At 31.4% G+C, this 27535-nt stretch overlaps 1 protein-coding gene across 4 annotated transcripts in view; it reads right to left on the minus strand.

Annotated features, from left to right (window-relative positions):
* Positions 1-27535, minus strand: part of osp (myosin phosphatase Rho interacting protein outspread) — a 312881-nt gene that overhangs the window by 210652 nt on the left and 74694 nt on the right. For all 4 annotated transcript variants that reach the window (XM_088186721.1, XM_088186720.1, XM_088186723.1 and 1 more), the window contains exon 2: positions 10525-10605. In XM_088186721.1, the coding sequence (XP_088042847.1) occupies positions 10525-10605 (81 nt within the window). The remainder of the gene's footprint in view (positions 1-10524; positions 10606-27535) is intronic.

Here is a 27535-nt window from a genome sequence, read left to right on the forward strand (position 1 = left end):
ACATTTTCCCTCCTCGATTTTTTTGAGAAATTTTAATATATAAAAAATGAATGTAGTACTCCCTCTGTCCCATAATAATAGTAGCAGTTGATTAATTTAATTTGTCTCATATTAATATTAGCAAAAAAAAAATATAGAACGCAACTTTTATTATCAGAAAAATAATTTTTACTTTGATTGTTCGAATAGTTTCTGGATTTTTCAATAATTTCGATACTGCAAGTAACGAAATTATTGAAAAAATTATTGGCTGCGAAGCTTTGCTTTACATTTTTAAATAAGCTTTAAAGTTTTTTTTTCATCCTTTTCAACTGAAGAAAACAATTGATTACGATCAGCTGATTAGAAAAATAGTTATAAATAGTTATAAAGCAATTTTGCGCTAAACGTAACTAACAGTTGCACTCGCAAATAATTCCCGTTTAAATATTCCCTTGCTACTATTATTATGGGACAGAGGTAGTATGTTATATAGTATGTGATTATATTAATGAAGTATAATATACTTGACATCTTTATATTATTGATAAACAGAGAACTGGATGATCGTTGAAGAGATTTATATAATGGACGCAAATAAATCAATCGATAAATTTCAGGCTCCCGTAATTATACCTGATTGATAACCAAGGCAACGGTTAGGTCGATTAGATTAAATTGAAAAAAATAAAAAAATTATACCATTCAAATTCTCTCGACTTTCAAAAGCTTCCAAAAAAGCATGCATATTTTCAAACATCTGGCACAGACCCACGTTTTTTATGCAGCGGTATAAAAAAATGTAGAGATTGTTAAAAACTACATTAAAAATATTCATACAAATTTAATTTTTAATAAAAAAATGTTCCATGAAAATTATCGCGAAATGAGAATTTTTAATTTGACATTTTCTCGAGAAATTCTAGAGAAATAATTATTAAGTGGAAACACTAGATATAACTTCACAATTTTGCGAATTTCTTATCTCGTATAAAAACCCGAACCTGATCATCTATTTGTACAAATACATTTTAAGTAAAATTATATTTATACTAGTGAGAATATAAATTCACTGGTAATACACATTCACTGAAACATATACAACAAAGCCTATGTATGAGAACTGTTTGTTTAACTTTCACGCCTCGTTACGAAGATTCATAAATCATAATATATAATAAAGCCTATAATATAAAAGAGAAATTATTAAAATGACGCAAAATATATTTTAAATGAAATGTATGCATGTGAGAAAAAATTGTCTAATACCAATTAAAAAAACAGTAGACCAATTATGTGTTATGATCTAAGCATAATTTTGTTTTCCGTCTGTATTTTTTAATTGAAAAACGAGTCAAAAAGAGCATTAATTATGATAAGAGTTAATTGAAACATTGCCATAAATTTATATGTATTTATTAAAAATCCTAATCCTAGTAATAAATTTATATAGTGGAAAGATTTTGACATTTAAATTAATTTAAATAAATCTTAATTCATCCATAAGGTTAGATTTAAATATCATCTCAAATGTAAGTGAGGTTTGGTTAGATTATTATTCAGGTAAGGGGAATAAAATAAATAAGTTAATATTACAAAAGTTCCCATGACATTTAAAGCTTATTTGATATTCTATGAAAATATACGTGTCCCAATTAACCCTTGAATCCCTGCATTATTTTAATAGATTTATTAGGTCGCCGTCACTGGATCGTATATTTAATTATAACACATGGCAATACGGTCACAGTTCGTGATACGCATTTACGTAACACATGTGATAAATCGATCGTCATTATTACAACAAGGTATGTACTTTACCGGCGAACGAAATAATATAATATACATAAAAGAGGCGCTAACAAGTCCGCAGTAACGAGCCGTATTTATTTGAGCATTCCATCTAACCAAACGGCCATATACACTTTTTTATCTGTTCACAAATAATAAGAGGAGAAAAAACTTAAGAAGATAAAGACGCCGCGTGGGCGTGTGCGTGAGATAAACGTGAGCGCACACACACGAGCATTATATTATATTACAATATATTGTATGTTCTGTTGAAAATTTCTGGCGATTCTTAGAGATTCTTCTCCCCTGGAGATGCACGCGTCCTAAGTCTGGTGGAATGAGAAAAAAATATAATAAACATTTATCCCGAGCCCGGACAATGGGGGCGAGCGAGGCACACGATATTTTAAGGTCGAAAAAAAATCCAATCAAAGCCTCTCTTGGATGTTGGATAAGTAAAAAAATAAGGTACACCACGCGAGCCCTCAGGGGAAGCGAACTTCGGTTTAAATATTAAGGCAATTAAAATATTTCCGTTAAACTTTAATTATAAGCTTAGAACTCTTACAAATCGGGCTACTAATAAATGTTTTATTTTATTATATATTAGTATGTTTTAATCCGTAAGGTCAGGAAAATCTAGAAAAATCTTTTATGTCACGATTGCTCATAATCATATTTATATAAAAATCACTAATTTCGATCTCCTAAAGATGATGAAAAATTAAAAAAAACACAAGGGTACATGTCTATCAGATATTAATCACTGACTTATATAAACATATAATGCTCGTCAATATTGTTATGATTAATTAAAATAGAGGTAGGACGTGCATATACATTTTGTACATACTATATATACTTTTCTTTTATAGTACATATAAAGAAAAAAATATTTTATACAAAGATAGTTGAAAAATATCATATGATAAAATGCGATAGACCGCTGCGTCATAGAAAAGACGGAGCAAAAAATGCACTTATATTCGCAATACTGTCATCATTGAGATGCTTAATTTATTATATTAAATAATATAACACGTGGGATATACAGCAAGAAGAGTACTATAGTAATAATACAATCGTCCAACAATGGGCGCCTTTAGAATGTCAAAAATGCGGCTGGTTGCCGACGCCTGGGGTGATTATCGAAAAAAAGTGTTGTGTAAAAACAGGTCGAGTCTACAACACCTGCCGCTGGTCCATCTTTTGTCAGGAATGCAGGTAATCTGTATACCCCTGACCTTGGCCACTGTACGCCATTATCGCGGCCGTAGCCGAAAAAAGTCACGGGGTTTCGTTAGGGTCACAACAACAGAGACATCACAGGGACCAAAAAATAACAAACCCTTTTCTCTACCAACCAAGGTTCTCCCAAGGAGTTTTTGACACTTTGGGCGTATCGTGTTGCAGATCACGTAACGCGGACACATGTTGGATTCGGTTTGGTTTTGGTCATTGATTATGATGTGGGCGAGGCGTTTGGAATTCAATTTGCACTCGAGAATACATGCACCTGTGATCGAGAAAAACGCACTTCTATCAATGAGGATGATAAAGATTGGAATTGTGTTTTTAATGATTTGATTTGATGCTTAAATATTTATAATATTAGTAGTGTCAGACGCAAGCCTGCCGAGAGGAAGGGGGAGTTAGGATAACTTCCTTGAAGGGCACAACTCTGGAAAAAATCATAGCAAGAATATATATATATATATAAAAAAAAAATCGACTTCAAATAATGAATTCGAACTAGATTACAGTTGTTTGAGATGTATGCACTGATGTATTTCAGGTATAAGTTCCTAAATGTCTATTAAGCTCAATTAGACAGTTCTCACTGCGACGGCGATGGCACGATTTTATTGCTTTTGACGTGGATTTTTGACTTCTGAGAAGGGATAATTGTTTTGTTGCGCTCTTTTGGGCAAAATTCATTTTATATGTACTTTATTCACTGCGACATAAACAGACTCAAAGGTTCATGATACATTTAGGTATTGATGACTTATATTGGTATCATCCGCGGTAAAAGGGTTAACGCCTTTCTCCAAAGGGTGGACGGCAGACAGCAGACGGCCAGAGAGGGTGAGAGAGGAAAAAAATCAAGAGACATCGGCAGACAGAAAGAGGAACATGCCACAGAGAAAGAAACATCGCCAGACTACGAAACACACACCTAAGACCTAAGAGGACCATCAACTGCACATCATCCTTCTGCCAGCTTTTCCACTAGCGCTCCTGGTAAAAAGCGGTTCTTTACCACCATAGTTTGTTGCAATATATGTAGTCGTATACCATATTAATTTTATAATATATTAAGGAGTCATTTTATAATAGAACGTGAAAATAAAAAAAGTAAAAATAATACTATATTAAAAGTTTTTAGGAAAAAATAATTGCGATTTTATAACTTTTATTTTTACAATAAAAATATAATTTTATTTTAATGTGGATTTTCAGTCTATATTTAAGTTAAAGCGAATTCGGTTCTATAATAAAAATTACTTAAAATTGGGCTATTTTATAGCAAAGAAGATCTTTCATATTTCGAGTGGACATTATGTGGTCTGTTGTGGATGTGGAGAAGTAGGGTAGATTTAAATAAGTAGGTTAGACTACCGTTTTGATTACCCATCATAAATTAGAAATTTGTTGTTCAAGCGTATTATGAAAACGACCGATCAGTACACGCGTCGAGTTTGGTCGAAATGTATCTGTGCCAGATTAGAAAACGATTTTGCTAGATTTTTATCTTTGATAACTAGATCCACCTTAAAAAAAGAAAATCATTTTAGAAACCAAAAACCGTTGGAACAGCAAAACATGATTGAAATCCATTTAGCAATGATCATGGTACTGGGGATATCTGCATTTGTTCTTCTGAGTTAATTTGGCTTTTTCTTCTCGATTTCTTGAGGATTTTAAATAAATAAACAAACAATGACTCCATTCCATTGAAAATAACCCATAGTAATGAGAGAAATTTCGGGAAAATCTTCAGCAATGTATTGCCAACGTCTATATGATTTTTAAGACTACAAAAAGACTTTTAAGAAAAACAATTTAGTATGTACTTTTCAGAAATATATACAATTATTTTCCATATAGCTTTGTACATTTTTTATTCCAATTTAAAATGTAGGAGATTATGCTCCACTTTGTACATTATTTTGTTTGAATTCAAAACAGTTGCTATCATAAAAGAAACTGCCAGTAAACTTAACAATGCTTTTAAAGAGCATATTGTAAACAAACAAATAATGCAATAATACTGTGACCGTTATTGTGAAAATCCAATTCTCTTGCATGAACTACAAAACTTAAAAAAATAAGTTGGACTATACATTTTTTCCTCATTCATAAGCTCACTAGACTATTGTCACTTGCTAAATCACAATCATAGAGTAAGGTCTTCTACAACTAATCTGCTGCAGAAAATGTAGCAGATCCCAAGATTTTATAAACTCTAGTAATCCACAATTTTACACAACAATGTCAAAAATGAGACAATTCTATTAATCTGAGAACTTTTTTTGAGAATGCAATTACTTTCTTAGCAGCTTAATATGTATGCAAATATTTATTATGATGCATTAGTTTATGTGAAAAATTAAGAAAAAATAATAATATACAATACCACTGTTTTAATTTTCAGATTATTTAATAGAATATAATTAATTTGACAGTTCTTTTTAATTAAGTATTTCCATCTATAATTAGAATGCGTGCAATAAATAATTAAATATTAAATTCACGTAACCTTCAGTGGCATTCGCCTTGCTAGAGTCGCATGTTAATGATTTAATATGAATTATGCACTACAATAAATTACACTTAACTTCTAGCTGGAATATCTCCAATGAGACGCTCCTGCTTATTTTTTTCCATTCCAACAAGAAAACACAACCTACCGACCGACAATACTGGCGGTTTCGTCATAAATCTGGCTAAGGATAAAGATTATGAAAATTATGGCTGCCCGCCGAGATGACACGCCAAAGGACGACTTGGTCCTGTTTGTTCGGAATGATTTAGCACCACGCCCGCGCCTTCTAGGCCAAAAAGGACAAAGCTCGAGCGCAAACTGAAAAGTGATTTTTAACACCATATACTCTCTCTTCAGTTCCCATAAAGAGATTGTTCATATTACCATCATCTGATACATAAATTGATCTTATTACCATCAGATAGTAAATGCATATATCTCACTAAACTATTTATTATTCAGGAGACAAGATGAAATTATAATTTTAGAAATAAACCTAGTAGAAGAAATCGACAACATAGTTTTCAAGACTTTCTTTTTCAGATGAGCACCTTGGCGTTAAAAATTACAATGCTGAGCTGATTGAAAGTAAGAGTTGTAATTTCGTGTTGAATGAGAAAATCAGCCGTGTATGAAGTTGAGATACACCGTTACTTTACGCGAAACGTAATTTTACGGCGTAACGTACCGTTTCTTTGGAATGAAAAAATGTCGTTAAAATGCATGTGGGCAATGCCAATATGTGCATTTTAAATACATTCAGATAATATTGAGATAATGCGTTAACATTTGTTTGTATTGAAGATACCATTTTTACTATTTATTCAGTTTTTTAGCCAACGTGTAGTTTCAAACTTTATGCTCGTTATTGATTTTCTTGATAAAAAAATGTATTTATAGTTGAACTAACTCAATGGTGATTCTGATCTACAGATTTTAAATTGGCTGATAAACAAACGATAAGGGCTTTTGGAATACCACAAAAATCACGTTAAAAATGGGATTTTTTTTATTAAATCTTCCGTTGTAGCCTGACAGGCGTAAGTCCAAAGCGTTACAACGGGGTAAATCTGTATCAACTGAGTAAGTCAATCAGATACATTAAATGTATCATATTAACCACTAGACTGAAAGTTTGAGAATCGGTGACATTTATATTAATAATTATGAATTATTTTGTATAATATAATTTATAATCAATAGAAGTCAATGCAACTGGGTTTTTTTTTTAATAATAACGCATTTTTTATACATGTAAAATCGAGTACCGCTGCCGGGGCTTGAACCAGCAACTTCAGAGTTTGTTGTCTGAGACAATACGGACTACGCTATTCTATACTTATACAGGCGGCCCTCGACTTTCGAACGTTCGACTTTCGCACAATTCGCTATTTCGCACATTTAAAAAAAAAACATTTTTTTTTTAATTTAATTTTATTTTTTAAAAACGTTTTGATAGCGGTGAATCTTTTGCTTCAATCGGACGTTCGTATGATACAAACATGTCTACGATATGTTCAATTTTGAAAAATAAAAATATAATTAAAGAATACGTTCAAAATTGTGGAAAATAAAGATATATTTCCACAATCTTTAATGATATGTTTCCCAAAAAACACAGCAAAAAAAAACATAGATGAAATGGAAAATTTTTGTCATCGTAGATCGATGACCAACATCAAAAAGATGTCCCTCTGAGTATTTCAATTATTCAAGCAAAAGCTCTTAGTTTGCACAAAGATTGGAAGGATAGATTAAAAAAATATTTTAACACGGTTTTTCAAGAAAGTAACGGTTGGTTTTACAATTTTAAAATGAGGTATTCTTTTTATAATATTAAATTTACTGGAGAATCGGCTGATGCGAATAAAAATGCTGCAAAAGAATTTATTTCCTAATTATCCAAAATTATTAAAGATGTAGAATATTTCTCTAGCCAAATATTTAATGTAGATGAGACAGGTTTATTTTGGAAAACTTTAACAATGAAAAATATGAATGAAGCCTTTACGCACATTGACAAATTTTTAAATATTATGGAAGATTGTGATCCCAATAGAGAACGCATATCTCAAGTGCGTGGGGCGATCAATAAAAACATAGCATGTTATAAAATACTATATGAAGAAAAGAAAAAGAATAGTGGAAAACAGTTAACTCTTAATAACTTTTCAAACGAAACACCCGCAAACCCCACTTAAACGTGTCTCTTAAACGCCTCTTAAACACCTTATATTTACTTGATAAATAAATATTTTAAAATACACACAATTTCAATTTTTTTTACTTCCCTCGACTTCCGTACATTCAACATTCGCACAGATTAAGTCATAGAATCGCCAAGAATAAAAAATATTGAAAATATCCATCGCAAACGCATTGAGAAAGAATAACAAGTCCATTCACAATTCCCACCTAAATGGCTGTTCATAATCTGCTCTAAATAGCCGTTCCATATAAAATAGCGGAAAACAAAACATCCTATTGAGGGATTCATATGCAGGGCCGCTGAAAACGAACCCTGGGAAAGCAATGATTCTAGGCCCCATGACAAAAATGTATTTTTATCGTCGTAATATAATTTTTGGTATGAATATGATTAGGTGCAACTTAACAAGGACTTATTTAAAAGGATGTGTGGTCGTTTTTTAATATTTTCATTTCAGTTTCATAGTATTTTATTAAATGATACGCATTTTCTGGCCAAATTCAAGGGGGTTCCTGCTTAGAATCCACGACAAAAGCAATAAAATCGTGCAGTGGAAATACTTTTTATAACAAAATTACGACTTACAATAATTGATAATATAATGAAGCATATATAAACCGAATTTTGACCAATAGAAGGGCGCAAAAAGCAATTATCTCTTCTCAGAAGTCAAAAATCCACGTCAAAAGCAATAAAATCGTACCGACACCGTCGCAGTGAGAACGCTCGCTAGCGACTGTTCCCACTGCGAGAGTTTTTTGTTTTTTTTTTATAAATATATTTTTGATATAATTTTTTTTCTAGAGTTTTTAAGTCTTCACCCCCCTCATATATGTATACATACAGAAACACGAACAATTAACAGACACATACTCAGAGACTATACTGTTCGTACTAACTACAACCAAGAGAAGGCCACTATAGACCATTGAAGATCGCAGAAGCCGCCGCTTCTCTCTTCGCATCCCCTGGTCCAGCTCAACGTATGGAATCCAGAGTTGAAACTGCTTTATGGACGCACTCATGAAAAACTTAAAATATAAAAATTGTATGTGTGATTTTGTTGCATAGATTAAATAACAAAAATGAACACTTTTATAGTATTATGGAATTCGTCTCTAAATTAAGCCAAGTTGTATCGCCTATTCTATCTATCCTGCCACCGACCGACATGACGATTTAGAATCGAAATCCAGGACTCGACCGGTCTGGTTTCGTATCACTGGTCTTGTACTTCCCCAATAGGCCTACCGGTTACGTTGACCCTGTGGTCTGGCTAGAAAATGCAAGTCGAGCATAATATTTCGTATTCCGGTGGCGATTTGCTCGATATATATACACAGTATACTTTGGATTTGTTCGTTGCATTCTAAAGTCCTTCCGACGTTCGTGTTCTGAATCGCCATTGAATTGCAATAACTTTCGAAAACCCTATCTAGATTTCAGCGTTGTTCTTCCTCCTCGTGTCTCGCAATTCTCCACGTAGGTTTTGTTTATAGATATCCATAATATGCGAGCGTAACGAATTCAAATTTTGCTTCCTAAGACTACTCATAGAATAAACAATAATGTATTAAAATTTATAAGCACAAGAATTAAATGGATACAAAAAATACATGCATCTGATTTTTTTGTTTCTTCTTGAAATTAAAGGGTTGAAGGAATGTTAGAAAGCCTCAGGGGAGAGGATGGGTTGATTTTGACAAATTACGGATATATCTCACTTGAAGATGAAGAAGGTAATGTCTAATTATTCAGGTATTATTAGACATTAATGTGACTTTAAAAGCGATTCGGTAATAGAGAATGATGATTGAGTCGTGGCAATTATGGTCTTAATTTGGGACTAATTGCGCGGTGGTGCGCTGTGGGAACTACGGTGTAGATAAATGGTCCTAATGGAATAATTCTGAAAGGACCAGCATTGAGATTGAGTCAAGAAAAAAATAGATTTCTCAATTTTCAATCCATATAAACGTATGTTACTAATAATATATGTATTCAATTGAGTAATTTTCTGTCATGCATGTATTATTTTTATGACTCACAAGTGATTAATTTATCATTGATTATTCTAAAGGTTAGATGTAAATATTTGCGTATTTTACCATTTAACACATAATAACGTCTATATGAATATGCAATAATTCCTTTCGTAAGAATCAGATGATTGATTCATCAAAGTGATATCGGAAACATCTTTCGACACAATTCCAGCACACACTCAAGTAAATAAATCATACTTTTGACACATCAAAGTGGCACTTCCGCTGTTCGCACAGCACATTCTTGTCGTCTCTTCCAAAAGTGAATGTCTTCCGTTGCCGAAAGAGATCAGAGAGAAAAAAATAAGAAGGAGCGGCTCACTTTTGGTTTCCACGCTCGGCTGACCATTATATTACTCTTCTCAACTTAACGACCAAACTAACGAACAAACACAAACAAACAAAACCGCCATCTTCTCATTGTTACAGTTCACGTTCTATTTGCTACGATACCACTAATTTACTTTCGCGTCCGATCACTTTTCGAATCGTTGGCCCACTAAAATACGATTCGCTCAAACAATCGTCTAGCTGAAGAATTTTTAAGTTTTTTTTGGAGGGCGCTTTCTAAATCAAAAATAAATTGGAGACAGGAATGCGTTTCGGAAACGGCAGAGTTTGATTCACGCACAAAGCGACCGTTAAACGAATTAATTCGGATGAATGGCGTAACGGTAACGCGAATGTTGTTCGATTATTAAAATGTACTGTAAAATGAGAAGTGCTCTTACCTTAGTTCGATTCAGAGGATCTGAAAAGTCCCAGCCGGGTGCCACGAACAAGTAGCCGCATTTTGAAACCTTTCGGCTAGCCTGAAATAAAATTAAAATATTTTAAAAACAAAAATTAGCAAAACAAAAAATTAATAAATCAACTACAAAAAAATAGTTAAAAATTCTTCATCTTCATAATATAAAATATTATTGTCTATTAATTAATACAATATAATATAATAATATAATAACTGAAACAACAATAGTCTATAGCTTCTACATCTAAATATATATATTATGCTATATTTATATTTATAAAAAAATATTTTTTATTTCAAAAATAATTATAAAAAAAATTATGCCAATTGTTAGTAAATACTTTTATATGCCCAGTTTTATAATATAATCTATTAGTTAATCAATAAAAATATAAGCACAGAATGATCAAGATATCTCAGTTAATAATCTTTTCAATATAAATTTGATTAATTAATAATATTATCAGATCACAAATATGTCAATACAGCTATTTGTTAATTAATTAAAAAAACAACCAATTTGAAATGTCAAATTTAAAAGTGAATCACTATTCATTAATTTGTATTACAAAATCGATTTATAGAATATTATAAAAATAATTTACACGTTAATAGTAACATATAATGTTTACATTTGCTATTGTATTTTCAAGTAAATTGAATACTAAAAATGTCCTTTAAACTATCTAACTTTATAAAGTGCTCTTAACCCTTTGAACGCGGAAATCGACTGAAGTCGCCCAATTGATTTTTTTATCTCTTTACGCAAAAATCAGTAAAAAAATTTTTTTTTTTTAAAAAACTTTTTTTTTTGAATAAACATAAAATATCATTTTAAATAAATAAAAATTAAAAAATCAAAACATTTAAACACAGTATTAAAGTAAAATTAACATTTAAAAAAAAAAATTAAATATTATTTTTGATTAACGCGTCAAAGGGTTAAGGTACCAGTTTTTTTCTACGTACACTCAAATGTTCTGGGTCGCTTTTTCACATTGCAGCCAACAATTTCGTCACACAATCGTTCGATGATTAAAATATTTTCACGTGTACGTGGGCGCGGTATGCTCTAGGTACGCGTCGCTATTCCGTATCTCATTCACTAACTCGCCGCGGTTAACTGTAAAATTAACCCATTATAGTTAAATCATAAACCAGAGCGGCGAGAACGAGAGATAAACCGCGACGATAGCCGACCTCGCGAATGTCAATTAAGGCCCAGTTTCGACCCGTAATATATTGGATTTCAGACCTTTACGTTTCGATTGCCATAATTGATATGTAATATATTACTAGTTTGTCAAGAATTCAGCACGAAAGATCTTGAGAACCTAACATTTGAGCAATATACTCAATCTGTTAATTGTGGCGTAATGTAGACAGAATCAAAGAAAACTGTAGCTAAGAAGCATAGATGCATTGTAAAATTGAACGTCAAATTAATATTATTTCTCTAGCTTGTTTGCTAAGGCTAAAAAAATATAATTTTATTTAAATAGCTAATTTAGTGTTATTTATAGGTGAATCTATTAAAAACAACTTATTTTTAGGTAAAGAACATGACTATTTATTATCTATAAAAGTGGGCGATGTAAAAAATAAGTGTATAAAATATGTAAATATGCAAAAATATTATTTTCACTATTTGCTTAATTTATGATATTTAATAAAATGCTTTGTTACATATATGCAGTTAAACAGCTTCATTACATTACATTATTTTATATGTAATATACAATAAATACACTAAAATTAATTATTATGATTCTCGTCATTTATTTGAGATCATTTATTTTTTCTTCCATTTATAAAAAAAATAAGTTATTTATTCTATATTTATTATTGTAATATGTGTGGTTTTTGAGTTCTAATAAATTACAATAATGATAATCTAACATAAATACATCACACTCCATTAAAACTTAGCATTATTAAATTAATCAAACGCCTAAAAACCATATGTAAATGTCCTCAAAAAATAAACAAGTCCTCATAAAATACAAATTTGACCAATGGCAAACGAACCGAATCAAACTGCTGGTCATAATTTAACTTATGTCATAAAGCGTGTGTTATATATTCAGATTAATCCTACCTCTATGCTACCATATATTAATTTATCCATTTCCTGTTCATCTTAATTTTTATTTTAATCTAAATTTAATCTCTTTAATAATATATTATTTATGAAATTGCGTTTCCTTTTCTTTATTACTTTAACACGAGATTTGTCATAATTAGTATATTTTTGTAAAAATAAAATATGGATTGTTTTCTAATCTGTGAAAAAATTCCAAAAGTAATCCATAATATATTTATTTATTTTAATAATTTATTAATTTAATTATGAAAAAATGAAAAATAATGTAAGCAGCTATTTTATTATTTTTTTCAAAATGTCACTTTTTATATTCTTTTTATGTTTTTATATCTATCCTTAATTTATATATATTTTTAGTATTAGATCTATGTAGATCTGTATTTCTTAATGAATACTTTTATTTTGTCATAAAAATAGAAAAACTATTTTTTTTCAATAGAATATCAAACCGTCCAATCTTTCAATCATTCTTTCACAACTATGTAGTTAATATATTTTCATTTAAAATCTTAAGAAGCTAAACACAGAATTTCCAAGAATCGAGATTTTGTGTGCTTATGAGTAAAATCATAGCAAAAAAATATTTGTGCGTATAATACATATGTATGTAAATAATACATATCATTATTAAAAAAAAAGTTAATTAAAAAGTATATTTTTTAATTATATTATTTTATAAAATTAGAATACATATTATTATTTCGCTGAATAAAATAAGTTTTTAATACGGCCAAGTCAAGTCAAATAATAAATCTAAGAATAAACTAAAATTTAAATATTTTATATAAATCTTTGCTCACAATCAAGCCAACATCAACGGAAAGCGAGCGAATATTATCAGCGGCAGGAATATTGACTACAAAAATTAGAAACAGACTATTTAAAATGACTTGATCTTATTAAAAACTTATTTTGTTGAGCAAAATTATAATATGTATCCTAATTTTTGTAAAATAAATAAAAATAAAATAAAATAAATAAATAACTTATAGACCAAAAGGTCTATTCAAAAATATTTTTTGGGAGCAGCTTCGAAAAAAGTTTTTGTTGGTAATATAATCGGGTGTTTGTAAAAAAGGTATCAAACCAATGAGCTGTCTCTTTATCCTTTATAATAAATTCTTACTACATTTTGGCTGCAAAGTCACACCCCTTTGGCCTCAAAACCAGAAAACACTATTAATTATTTAAACAAATGTTGACTTTAAGGTTATACAAAAACAATTGTGATACTAATAGTGACGTGACGTAAGCTTTTGTTTAATACACCATAATCTAAAATGCTGATCTGCAAATAGGCAAAAAAAAAATTAGATTTGACATATAATATTTGATTTATATAATCAATCAAAAATGTTTATACCATACAGAGTAACGTTAACATTTAATATACGCAGTTTAATATGCTTTTGAAATATAGCATTTAAATGTGAATTATTGCCTGCTTTATATATATAAAATATTTTTTCATTTATGTTTTATCTGTGATCTCTAATAGCGTTTTTAATGGAGTAGTGACTTTCAAAAGGTCAGTTTTAAGTATATCGTTCATTTTTTGGGGCACATTTTTTGCTCACGGCGTATCACTTTCGTTTATTCTCAACGCATCGTCGGTCGTGATATTTTTTCACCATCCGCAGCTTTCGCACGAACCCATTCATACACCGGGGCGGGTTTCGCGCATGCAAATGTTCCGCGCGTCGAATTCCTTCCTACATACGCAGTATCGAGTTTCACATTTTTCCCGATTAGCGTGTTGCATAAACGCTTTTGACACGATTTTTCCGCAATTAATCAACGTTAATGATCTTGAGTGAAAGAGCGTGTAATCATACGTACGTATGTACCATACACAACATGCATTATTGAATGCGCGTCGGCGATTAGTATTTAAATTTCTCTTGTTCCGACCGAACGAAGTCGTTTTGTGTCGAACACGATGGCTATGTTAGGTGTAACACACACGCTGAGTGTGTTTTGTAAGCTCGCAAAGTGTATTTTGTAAGCGTTCGCCGTCTCGATGGAATCCCTTGGGTGTTTTGCACGCATCGTCTGTAAAAGGATTCGGACGTTTATAGTTGCACATATTGACTTGTGTGTTATTTGTAGCTTAGTAAATTGCTATAATAATTCTGAGCACTTTGACTCATTTGTAGTGCCCTTGTGGCATATGAAATAAGCTTAGTTTTTTTTTGTAAAAAAAATAGCTACTAAAAAAATTAATATTAAAATAATAGTACAAATTTTCCAAAATGTCTTTTTTGATATTATTTATAAAGAATCTTTTAATACATTTATATTTTTATTAAAATAGGAAACATCCAGATTCATATGACACTTATCATGCTATGTAGTCGCAACTCGCAAGTGAGCTTTAAAAATTAGTATGAAGTACAAAATTTTGAGTCGATGTATAAATATTTGTATGTACTCTACATAACGATGAAATCTCACATTATATAAGCTTTGCTTCGTACACGATGAAAAGATTATATAATAAAAAAATACAGCACATCTTTCGTTGCCTGATTACTACTTCTCAAAGCTTATGTACAGTACGTGTTTCAAATGTGGGTCATAACAGGACTCGAGTGCTCTAATCGCACATACACGTGTTTGATCGGCACACCTCATGCATATTGAACGGACCCAAAGAACGGCGCCGTCACGCGACCGGAAGTGACGATTGCCACCGGAAGTTCCGTACGTTCGACACCGATTCCCGTTTTGTTGGCTCGATTCGCATCGCTACCTCGCCGGGAATGCTCTTCGGCTAGCGGCACACTTTTTATTGGCAGGGGAATGCCGTCGAGGTTGGAGAATTTTTTGGGTCATTTTGAGGAACCGGGTCTTTCGGTTTGTAACTTTTTTCACGATTTAATTGGCACGCAGGACACGTTAATCGGGCCTAACTGGACGAATTCGTATCGCGAGGATAATTGGGTTAAATTTTTATGTAATGATTTTCAGAAGCCGGTGTAACTGTATTTATACTGTTAATATTTATTTTACTGTGCTATACAAATTACTTACTACTTTTCTAAAGTAAATATTTTATATTATAAAACAAATAATATACAATCAACGACACGTCAATTAAGATTAAACATAAAATTAACTAGTAATTTGTAAATTTTAAATATAAAATTAAATATATCATAAACCAAGGTGTCCTTCATATACAATATTTCATGTATATTATGAATGTATTTTAAAATAAAGTATTCTAACGGCCGACATGTGTCACACAGACATAAAAAAATATTTCAATGACACAGTGAGCCGATGAGATGAAAGACATCTAATCAATAGAAATTTAAATCTTCGAATTATATTCTAAAAGCTTTTCATTTCTTTATTAATTGCAAAAATGAATATGTAACAATTAATAAATAATGTATCTACTCTATATATTTCTATGAAACGTCTAAAATTTTTTTGAAAGAATTTTCATGCGTTGTTTTTCTTAATAAAACTAAAAAAAATACAGAATGTAAATTTTGTAGGTTAAAGTAACTTATTTTAATATGATATTATGTACAACGTATAAGATTTAAATTAAACCAATTCGTTATAAAATTTGTACAGTAATCTACTATCAGTTAATAGAGCACAATAATTTTACTTAGTTGAAAAAAATAATGGGCAAAAAAGAAGAATCTGGTTATCAAGATGTGTTTTTAAATACTCAGAATTTAAGTAAATTACAACATCAAAAACTATCCTTTGGGAGTGGTAGCACTGAAGATGCTACTGAAAAATTTGGATTTTGCATAGCTTTACAATGAAATGATTCAATTTTTAAATTGTCATGGCTAGGGATTCCAATTCCGGGCGAAAATTTTGATCCCGGGATTTCGGTATTGCAATTAGTCGATCCCGGGATCCCAGGACCAGTCCCGGGATAATTTTCATGTTATTTTATCGATAAAAATAATTTAAAATGAATTATAAAATATTTTTTTACATCCGTTTTTTATAACGTACAATGTATAAAGTACGTATAATTTTAGTCGTGGACTTAAAATAGAAAATAGTATAATAAAAATAAAAAAGGAAAGGTCTTATTTATTTATTTGAGAAGATAAAAAATGAACTTTTGACAATGTATGTACATATGTACATTCATAGACACAATTAATGGAAAACATTATTTTGGTAAAAACTCACGGAGTAACATCAAAGCATCAAGCGTTTCATCATTTAGCCTTGATCTGATTTTGGTTCCTAAGCAGCCTGCAGCTGAAAAAGCACGTTCAGACTCACAGCCTCAAAGATTCACAGATGACACGTGCAACTCGCGCAAGTTTGTATACGAAATATAACGATTTTGTCAATAATAATTCGATTGTGCTTGATAAATCAATCAATCCAAAAAATTCGGGATTATGTTTTATAATCCCGGGACTCATCGGGTATTGAAAATCGTTCGGGATCCCGGGATTGGAATCCCTAGTCATGGCAATAAACAAAGATAGATGCTTTTTAAAATGTTTTTTTAATCAATATTACAATATTAGATTGTTACTTTTTTAAAAAACATATTTTTGCTATGATTTTTCCAGAGTTGGGCCCCGGGAATTTGTCCCCTACCCCTCCCTCTCAGCAAGCCGCCTTACAACAATATATTTTCTAACATAAACTTCCATTTAATCTCATTGTATAGATACTTATATTATACAAATATGTAGTCGTATCTGGTCTTCTGGATTGAGATTCAAGTTGCGCGCTTGGTTTTTTCTGTTCATCCAAGAACGGCAGTTTCTTTACGTTCCATTATGGTGTCCGCAACGTCTGCGCATGGTGTTTTACTCTCGTTCTCTCCCGTTTTTCGCGTTACTTCCCCGCCGGTTTCTTTTCTCTGTTCTCTCTTACTCGTTTTTTCAGAGAAGAATCCGAGCGCTATATGGCGTTGACCCGGCACCGCTTCACGGAACGAACAGACGACATAAACTACGAGAGGGGCGTAGCCGAGCAGGATGCGTTTAATCTCACGACCTCTAAATCCTTCCACAATGCAATAATATAATAAGAAGGTCGAGGAGAAGCTGAGATCGCGCGGGAGGTGTCGCCGTAAATTTGCGCGTCGCTTTGATGCCTTTGATAGCAAAAATGTCTAAACGAACTTACAAAGTAACACTTATATGTGTCGTCTAAAATTAATAATAGACATGACACATTTAGATTTGAATAAAATCAATGAAAGGTAAATAATAGTATTAAAGAATGATTTTTATTCAAATTTACGATTCTCAATCTACATTTAGGTGTTGATTGTTATCTATTCAGCACATGTGTTAGAAACGTAAATAATAATAATTATATATTATTTTCATTATATTAATCTTACTAAAAAAATGCAAATAAAGTACTTATACTATATTTGGGTTAACACAGTCAGTTCGAGAGCTATCAATTTCATCATGAGATGGCAAGTTTAGGTTTACGCCTAAAGCACACGATACGAGTATACAATCGATAAATTTTGTATTTAGAAGAAATAAGTTAAAATATTTTATAGGTTACTACCAGGGCTGTGGAGTCGTTAAAAAAAACACGACTCCGACTCCGACTCCGATTCTGATATTTACCAACAACACGACTCCACTCCGACTCCGACTCCGACTCCGACAAAAAAGTTTAATTTTATCAGGTATTTTTGCTGTTTTTCTACACGTTTAATATTCATACGCTATACACATTCATTATTACGCAATTAAAAATTTATAATTTAAAAAAATGCATTTTATAGAAAAAAAATGGTCAGAGTCGCTCATTTTTCACGACTCCGACTCCGACTCCAACTCCGGCCAAAACACCACGACTCCACGACTCCGACTCTACAGCCCTGGTTACTACAATAGCTGTCGGTACCTCACTGTCGTGAGGTACCAAAGCTAACGAGTGTGTGAATACCGGACCCTACACTTTTTGGGTTTTAAATAATATTTTAGTATTATAAAGTAATAAAACTATTGTGTAGTTGTACGATTTACAATATAAATGGGAAGAGATCGCACGTGCGCGTCCTAGAGATATGCGGTTGATCCTAATGATTTTTTTACTGTTACCGCGTTCCTGCGTAATTTTGCGCACTGCATAGACAAATATTAAAGATTTTGTAACCATTGATCAAAATGGTTAAATCTATAAAAACTAGTTAGCATTTTCAACTTATTTGAAAATAGGTTGACAAGTTAGCTAAATATTTTATATTATTCAAAGCCAGGTTTGAGACTTTGATATTTAATGATAAAACTAAATATTGTTTATCATTTAAGATTATGTTTGAAACTTAGCTAGATAATAAAACAACTAAGCATTGTATTACGTTTTAAAATAAGTTTACAACTTAACTAAATATTAATAAAACAAAAAATATCTAAAGATTTGCAACATAAAAACGTGTTTATATTCTATGAACAGTTTTTATTTCTTTATAATATGATTTAATTGGAATAATTTAGCCTGATTTAAAAAACGATAAATAATAATAATACAATAATTTTTTTCGTTAGGTCAGTTCGTGCGGTACCCATTTATCCACATTTTTCACCTTTCCTATGGCATTTAGATGTAAATAATTGCAGGCTAAGCAGCATTAGGCCGTTGGCTATAATGCGGCAAGTTAATTATTTGTCCATCCAAATAATAATGTAATAAAAACTGATTACAAAACCAAGGAGGCGACGACTCATCTTATGCTTGCACTACACTCTCTGGAAGTTGTCCAAACCAAAGTTACAACTGAAGTCGGCCGAGACCTACGACTTCGAGTAAGCGACCACACTGTCGCAAATTTCATATGCCGTTCGGACGGCGGCTTCTGTCACGTACAGCCGGCAGATCGAAAAATGTGTCAAATAATCGCAATTTTTAAATTGTCATATTATTAAAATTACGCTACTGATAATTATAAAAGTTTGTGTGTGCACTCACCAATACAATATCAGGGAAAACTTTTCGGTCGTAAATATTCAATTTACGCAAAATCTTTGTAGGCCTTTGCAAAATACTATAAGGCATAAAAATGATACTTCAGAATACGAACAACACATCTGTGACTATCCTAGAATTTGTCGCCATCGATTCTTAATAAGAATTCGTTATGGTGTGACATTTATATAAACCGATCTAGGAAAATACATAAGGATATTCGAAACGATTTTTTTTAACAAAATCAAGTACCACTAATTATTTTTTAATTATTTAATTTTATATGAAAAAAAATATAATAACGATATCTGTTAGAAGAATATACTATCAAAAATATAACTAATCGCTTTTGGTACCCTAAGATATTCAAAAATATCAGTAAGTCTTTTGAAGTCCCCGATAAGCATGTGGTATTATAACTTGACCACGTGACCACGATGCAGCGCTCGACATGCGTGTTAACCATACGCATACTGAAATTGAAGCAAGTTACTCGTTCTATCTCAGTTTGCGAGTCACCATATCATTATCTCTCTCACTCTCGTCACACGCGAGAGAGCGAAAGGGGAAGTATCTCACCGCTCGTGCTCGAAAGAGTAGCTCCGACTTCGGTCCTTTTGCCGACAATGTTTGGAAGCGCTCGAAGCTGGTCAAGTCGAGTGAATTACTCCGACTTTACCTCCCGTTTTCGGTAACCTCGGACAACTTCCGAGAGATTTTAGAGCGGGCAGAACCGAACTCGACCGAAGTAACCCACTATATTCTTCGTCCTTAGCCAACCTTGGGCAACTTCCAGAGAGTGTAGTTCAAGCATTAGATTGTAGAGCCAATAAAAATAAATAAATAAATTTTAAACACAAGTATTTGAACAGTTTTTTGTATAATAGATAAACTTTAACAATTATATACGTTACTCAAATAGTCTTTATCAATGGCAGATGGAAGTCTTAGTTTTCTGACAAACAGTACCTTCGTTAAATCCAGAATTGCTATTTATTGTGGCTTGCCCTACATTGTGTTTCAGTTTGAACGTAAATATTTTGTCGACACTGGCTACAAATAAGAAAAAATAGCGAACTCAACACCTTTTGGGAAATAAATAAAAAATATGGTAGTCACTTGATATGAAACAACCTAACTTACTTAATTTGAGGAACTGTTTATCCTCGCTATATGCAAGTAAAACGGAAATATAGCACGACGAACTAATAATTTACAATATGTACTTGACTTTTAAGAGAAGTACAAACATTCATAAATATATATCTAAGCAATTAAAAATGTATATAAATATAATAAGGAACATCCCTAAAGTAATACCACATTGTTATGAAGCCAGATTGTTAAAAAAAATATCTAAGATACTTCGAACTAAAAATATAAGATACATACGTATGAATCACAGAATTACAATCATTCATTATATGGACATCAAATTGTAATTTGCATTAAAAGGTAACTATCATTTCCTAAGCATATTCATAAAAACAACGTGTCCTTGACATAAAAAACGAAATTGATTGACAGTTTCGAATGTTCAAAGTCAGTTAAATATGATTTCTAATACAAAAAAATGGTCCACAAATGTTTGGTGTATTTCATCTTAGTTGGCCGTTTAAAGCACATTTTCAGCGAGCGTTTTCCTTCGATTGAATTAGAAATTCCGACCGTAGTCGAATGGCACACTGCAAGAAAGTGCCCCGTCATAATTACAAAGATTTACAACCCGAGCTCGGTTCCAACCGAGCGGCAAAACTATGTCAGTCACGATGCCTCACAGAAGAAGATGAGGCACCCAGGAACGGGCGATAAAACCCAACCGATCGGATGATATTATACACTATTTATATTTTATACTCTCGTACATACCCCGAGAGCAAACAAACAGATTGAAATTGTATCTGCCGATAACGGTAACAAGTCGGCCGTTTCAAAACCGAAGCGCTGCGGTAATTCACACGGGATTGGGTAACAGATGAGGAAATTTGTGGTCTTTGGACGACGGCTTATATAACCACGGTTATGGTCTCGAGGTCCCTAAGGTCACCAACCACCGACTTGAGAACCGAATCTTTGTTAGGCAATGAGATTTTTTCCTTTTATAAATATTTTTTTTATATAATATATGTATACATTAATTTATATATAAGAGCGATATAAACATAACTAGGCGATCAACAAAGCTTTACAAATTGAGAGTTATCTTGGTATATATAAATTTAATACCATGTAAAATTACGTAAACGCTCCAATCAACTTCACTGCTAATTTTGCACCGTTCTAACGACAGTTAAACGAAACTTGTTTAAGACCGCACCACCATTATCTTCCAGCGATGAATATTCATAATCACAGGCTAACAATTTAAAAAAATAAAATAAAAATCAGTCCTAAAACAATCCTTGGTCAAACCGCAAGAACCGGTCTCAAGAAAACACACATGAATATGCATAGTTATTATCACCTTGAATTATATATCTCCATTAGTGGTTTCGGCCGAGCGGATGTGTCCCCATAAATCATAATGTATGGTTAATCGATCTTTGGGGCAGGTACGAAATTGACTGTGATTTATATCGCGAACGATTTTCGACGTTACTAACTGAATATAGTTCGATTTTTCATCCGCTAACATTGGCCACTGTTAATTTGCATATTTTAACAAGGAAAATTGCTACTGTTCTCCCCTGTATGTTTAGACGCGATAAATTACCAAAAAAAGCGCTATAAATTTCGATAAAATAATCGGTCATCCCGGTGGTCTTAGTATTAAATAATGTTTATTCGTATTTATTATGTAATATAAGATTTGCTTGTAAGAGTATAAATTTAACTGAAGACGTTTAATACTCCGATAAATATGGTTCGATGTTTAATAATGGTTTAAATAACTTAAGGATTTATGCTGTAGGATTACAATCATTCGATTATTTTATTGATCTTGTTAATTTAATTTGCGTTTAAGGTTTAAAAGTTATGGGTGGCATAAAATATTTCATATAGAGAAATAAAAGAATTCTTATAACAACTTAACATTTACTATGATACATTATACATAAATAAATAAAAACTTTAACTGATTTGTATTTTTATAAATTATTAACTTAAAATATTGATTAAAATATGTTTTTAAATATATTTTTCTACATTCATATTTTTGTTAAGAAAACTATGGTTAATTTTTAAATTATTGTTCAATGGTATGTAATTTTAATTAAATTTAGCTAATTTCTGTATTTGAATAAAATAAACTAACGATACATACTATAAATAAAATGCAACAGTTTTCTAACTATCCATTCTTACACAAAAAAATAATTTATTGGATGAAAATTTAATTTTTGATAAATTTTTTAGTGAAGCCGATTTAAAGTGCAAAAGATGTAAAGTAAAAAAATATTATGAAAATAAAAATAAATATTTATCGCACAATACATTTTTTATTTTATCGACGTTTTATAGTAAAATTTAAACAACAATAATTGTTTTTTTTTATATTTTTAATAGTAAAATTAATAATTGTGCAACTGTGAATTGCGTAATAATAAAATAAAATAAAAATTGGAAGGTAAATTTTTGCGATCTAAGTTAGGGATTAATGAATGTGCATGAAAAGACTGACAGACGTTACTGAAAGTAAAAATACGTTACTGTAAGTACGTATTTTTACTGAATGAAGTTGGAATTGAAGAACGCACAAATTTAAAAGCAAGTTTAATATCTATTCAATCTGAAAGTTTTAGATGTTTTGATGCAAAATCTATACTAAGATAAGTTTTAAAAAATTTTATGCCCTCATTATATAAAAGTAAAAGAGTTTGATAGCATACTAAACATTTTTTTGTTGAAATTGTGCTTTAATAATTTAGGGCTGTTTTTAAATGGCAATGTATAATTGTGATATTCGTTCACATAAGCCCTGTAATTTTTAAGTTGGGTTTGTAAAGCTTTTAATACGCAGTAACCCTTTGAGGAGTATCGCCGTACATGTACGGCGGTCGAACTTTCACTGTTTTGAGGTACCCCAGATTGTTATATATTTACACATATAACTAAATAAATAAAACATATAATAATTATATATTATTTTTTTTTGTAATTTAAATACAAAATAATATCAAAAAATCATAAATAAATATTGAAAATCTCTGTATAGATACAAAAAAATCCACAAAACCGATTATTATATAATAAATATATAAAATAAATTAAAAGTGTTATTATTAAAAGTGTAAATTATTAAAACATACTAATACAAAAAAGAAGCAATAAATGTAATAGAATCACTGATTTTTTTATTATTATTATTCACTATAAATGCAATATTAAATAATAATAAATAAATAGCAATAATAATAATCATGGAAATATACATAAAATTAACTCACTACTCAAAGTGTTAATCTTTATCACAAATAATTAAGGCTTTCAAACCGGGTAAGAACCGAAACCGGGGCTCGGGTGTTTGGAAAATAACCGAGAACCGGGTAATGTTTAACGGGTACCCGGTTCATTTCATTTAAAAAATAATGTTTAATTTTTTTAAATTTAACATCTGTTGTCACACGTTTTTAAAAAAAGCAAAATTCTCCGTCTTTTTTTTCTATTTTGCAAAACCGATTTAGAGATTAGTTAAACCCTTCCGGGTAACGATACTCGGTGCCTTCAAGAAACCAGTTAAAATCACAGCTGCATACAGAGTAGATAGTGATAAGCGGGGTATCGAAAAGGTAAAATGAATTATGATTAAGATTCAAGATAATATAATATTCATAATTTTGAACTCCGGGTTTCAAAAATACCCGGAACCGGTTCATTTATAAAAATACCCGAAAACCGGGTAATGAATTTGAGAGGGTATTTGGATCCCCTACAAATAATCTAAGTTGTAACCTTTGTTTTAGTCTATAAATTTTCCATTGTTAATCAAAACTTTGTTTTTAAAACATTATCCATCAAACTTTTATCCGAAAAATTATGAAGAACTCGAAACGTTCTTAAAATCGCAATGCGTTATTTAAAAATAAAAATCAGCTACTTAGCTACAGCTGTCATAAAAAGTAAATACCTTTTATATCACATAATGAAGCAGTAAATATAATATTTTTGTTATCATCATAAAATACAGTACGTTAAAACTTATCCATAATAAAAAATACGCTTTAATGGTTTATATATGATATGATTTTTGCATTACTATTGAGATGAGTTTATTAATAATTATTGTGAAAAATACTGTTATTTTCAGCAAACTAGGAAAAAATAGCATAGTATCGTTCACGGCCGATAAATCTCGACCTACTTCTGTATCGTTTGTATCGTTTCAGGTGGATTATATTATAAAATACATCGGATATATCTCAGATCTAACGATGCGATTCGTTCGTCGAATAATTTCAATATTCATAAGCTCAATTGTACGCTCTCGTTACTTTATTGGTTTCTGATATACTAAAACGGAAAACGTTTCGATTCAGCGAGCTTTCAGATCATTCATTAGCACAAAATGCGCTTTTCGTGTCTATAAATTCACCTTTTATACGATCGTGTAGGAAATGAGATATTTGGTTTGAAACATGAAACGATTTTTTATTACTATAAAAAAATATTAAATTAATTTAGAAAGATCCAAAGATTGATTTTAAAAATATTATTAATTTAAAATGAAATCTAACCTATTAAGAAAAGCAGTGATTTATCTGATAATTACGGTACTGTAATTAAGAACGAAAAATATATATTATACATTTATGACTTATGGACCGACTTGTATTATATATGTTCATGTAATAATACAGCTACATAAAATTTAATAGCGATGAAAAAATATATTTATATTTATACACAGTTTCGATAAAACCTGACGGTTATTCTTATTTTATGTGATTTTTTAAGGTTTACTTTTAGTATGTTGATATCAATTAACGCATAAAACTGAACCATTACGAGGTTTTGGTGCTAAACATTTTTATTAATATTATTTTTAAATAAGGTTTCACACAAGCAATAACACAAAACAACATTCCTAAAACGCATCGAAACAAAACAAGACCATTCTCGTGCATCTGAGATACTCCATACACGCGCCCTTTAGATCGAAAATCTCTCGTGATGGCTCGCAGCATCCCGTGCCATGAAAAAAAACTCAGGTGAGGTTAATCGGCATCAGGTAGTCACCTCACCAGAAGCAATCACCATCATCCATCCAGCCAGGATCCGGCAAATAACAGGTAATGGCAAATAGCACAATTGCGGTCGTGACGCTTGTTACTTATCAATTTGCTCGGAAGCATCTTCTAGCTCTACCCTAACAATCTGAGGATAATTTAAAGTTTAGCGCTACGACGTCAGATTGTCAGATATATGTACAAAAATACATAAACTGACGGGGCAAGGTTCGATAAGAAATTCAAGTAAGAGAAAGAGAGAGACCTCCAAAGAAGTCATAAACTATTAATTAATACAATTTATTACGTGGTTAGCTATAAAAATGATAAAGCATTAAGTAGTTTTAACTGAACTGAATATTAGTTGAACATTATAACGAGATGCGCTAAATTTACTCTGGCGTATATAATAAATTAACAGCCGTAATTAAATAAATACATATTTCGTAATGTAAACTATAAATCTTAAGGTTAAGCATTTCTATAAAATAAGCATACACGTAGAATCAATTTGAGAAACTATATTAAAGCCATAAATCTGTATATTGTAATGTAATGAATTTATATTTTTTATGAAGTAAAAATTTAATAAGTTATTAAATTGAGAAATAATGCAAGAGAAACTTTTATGCTTGCACTACACTCTATGGAAGTTGGCCAAGGTTGGCCAAGGACGGAGAATATAGTGGGTTACTTCGGTCGAGTTCGGTACTGCCCGATCTAAAATCTCTCGGAAGTTGTCCGAGGTTACCGAGAACGGGAGGTAAAGTGGGGGTAATTCAATCGACTTGGCCAGCTTCGAGCGCTTCCGAATATTGTCGGCAAAAGGACCGGAGTCAATGGGACCGAAGTCGGAGCTGCTCTTTCGAACGCGAGCGGTGTGATTCTTTTCCTTTCAAGTGTCGAGAGTGAGAGAGATAATGATATGGTGTTTCGCAAACTGAGATAGAACGAGTAACTCAGTTCAATTTCAGTATGCGCGTAGGAGTCCTATGGTCAACACGCATGTCACGTGGTCAAGTTATAATACCACGTGCTTATCGGGGTCTTCAACGGACTCTTACTGACATCTTTGAATATTTTAGGGCACCAAAAGGGATTAATTATATTTTTGATAGTATATTCTTCTAACAAATATCGTTATTATATTTTTTTTCATATAAAATTAAATAATTAGCGGTACTTGATTTTGTTAAAAAAAACGTTTCGAATATCCTTATGTATTTTCATAGATCGGTTTAAATAAATGTCACACCATAACGAATTCTTATTTAGAATCGATGGCGACAAATTCTAGGATAGTCACAGATGTGGTGTTCGTATTCTGAAGTATCATTTTTATGCCTTATGGTATTTTGCAAAAGCCTACAAAGATTTTGCGTAAATTGAATATTTACGACCGAAAAGTTTTCACTGATATTGTATTGGTGAGTGCCCACACAAACTTTTATAATTATCAGTAGCGTAATTTTAATAATATGACAATTTAAAAATTGCGATTATTTGACACATTTTTCGAACGCCGCAAATATGCCGGCTGTACGTGACAGAAGCCGCCGTCCAAACGGCATATGAAATTTGCGACAGTGTGATCGCTTACTCGAAGTCGTAGGTCTCGGCCGACTTCAGTTGTAACTTCGGTTCGGACAACTTCCAGAGCGTGTAGTGCAGGCATTTAATTTAATTTTTGATCATAGTTTTATAGGATTCCACAATGCGTCATGATAGACATTACACAAACAATAATTATATTTTAAATAAATAAATGTGTGACATCATAATTG

The sequence above is a fragment of the Plectrocnemia conspersa genome, unplaced genomic scaffold (assembly GCF_051122295.1).
Source record: "Plectrocnemia conspersa isolate PC_06_02 unplaced genomic scaffold, ASM5112229v1 ptg000005l, whole genome shotgun sequence".
Lineage (NCBI taxonomy): Eukaryota > Metazoa > Arthropoda > Insecta > Trichoptera > Polycentropodidae > Plectrocnemia > Plectrocnemia conspersa.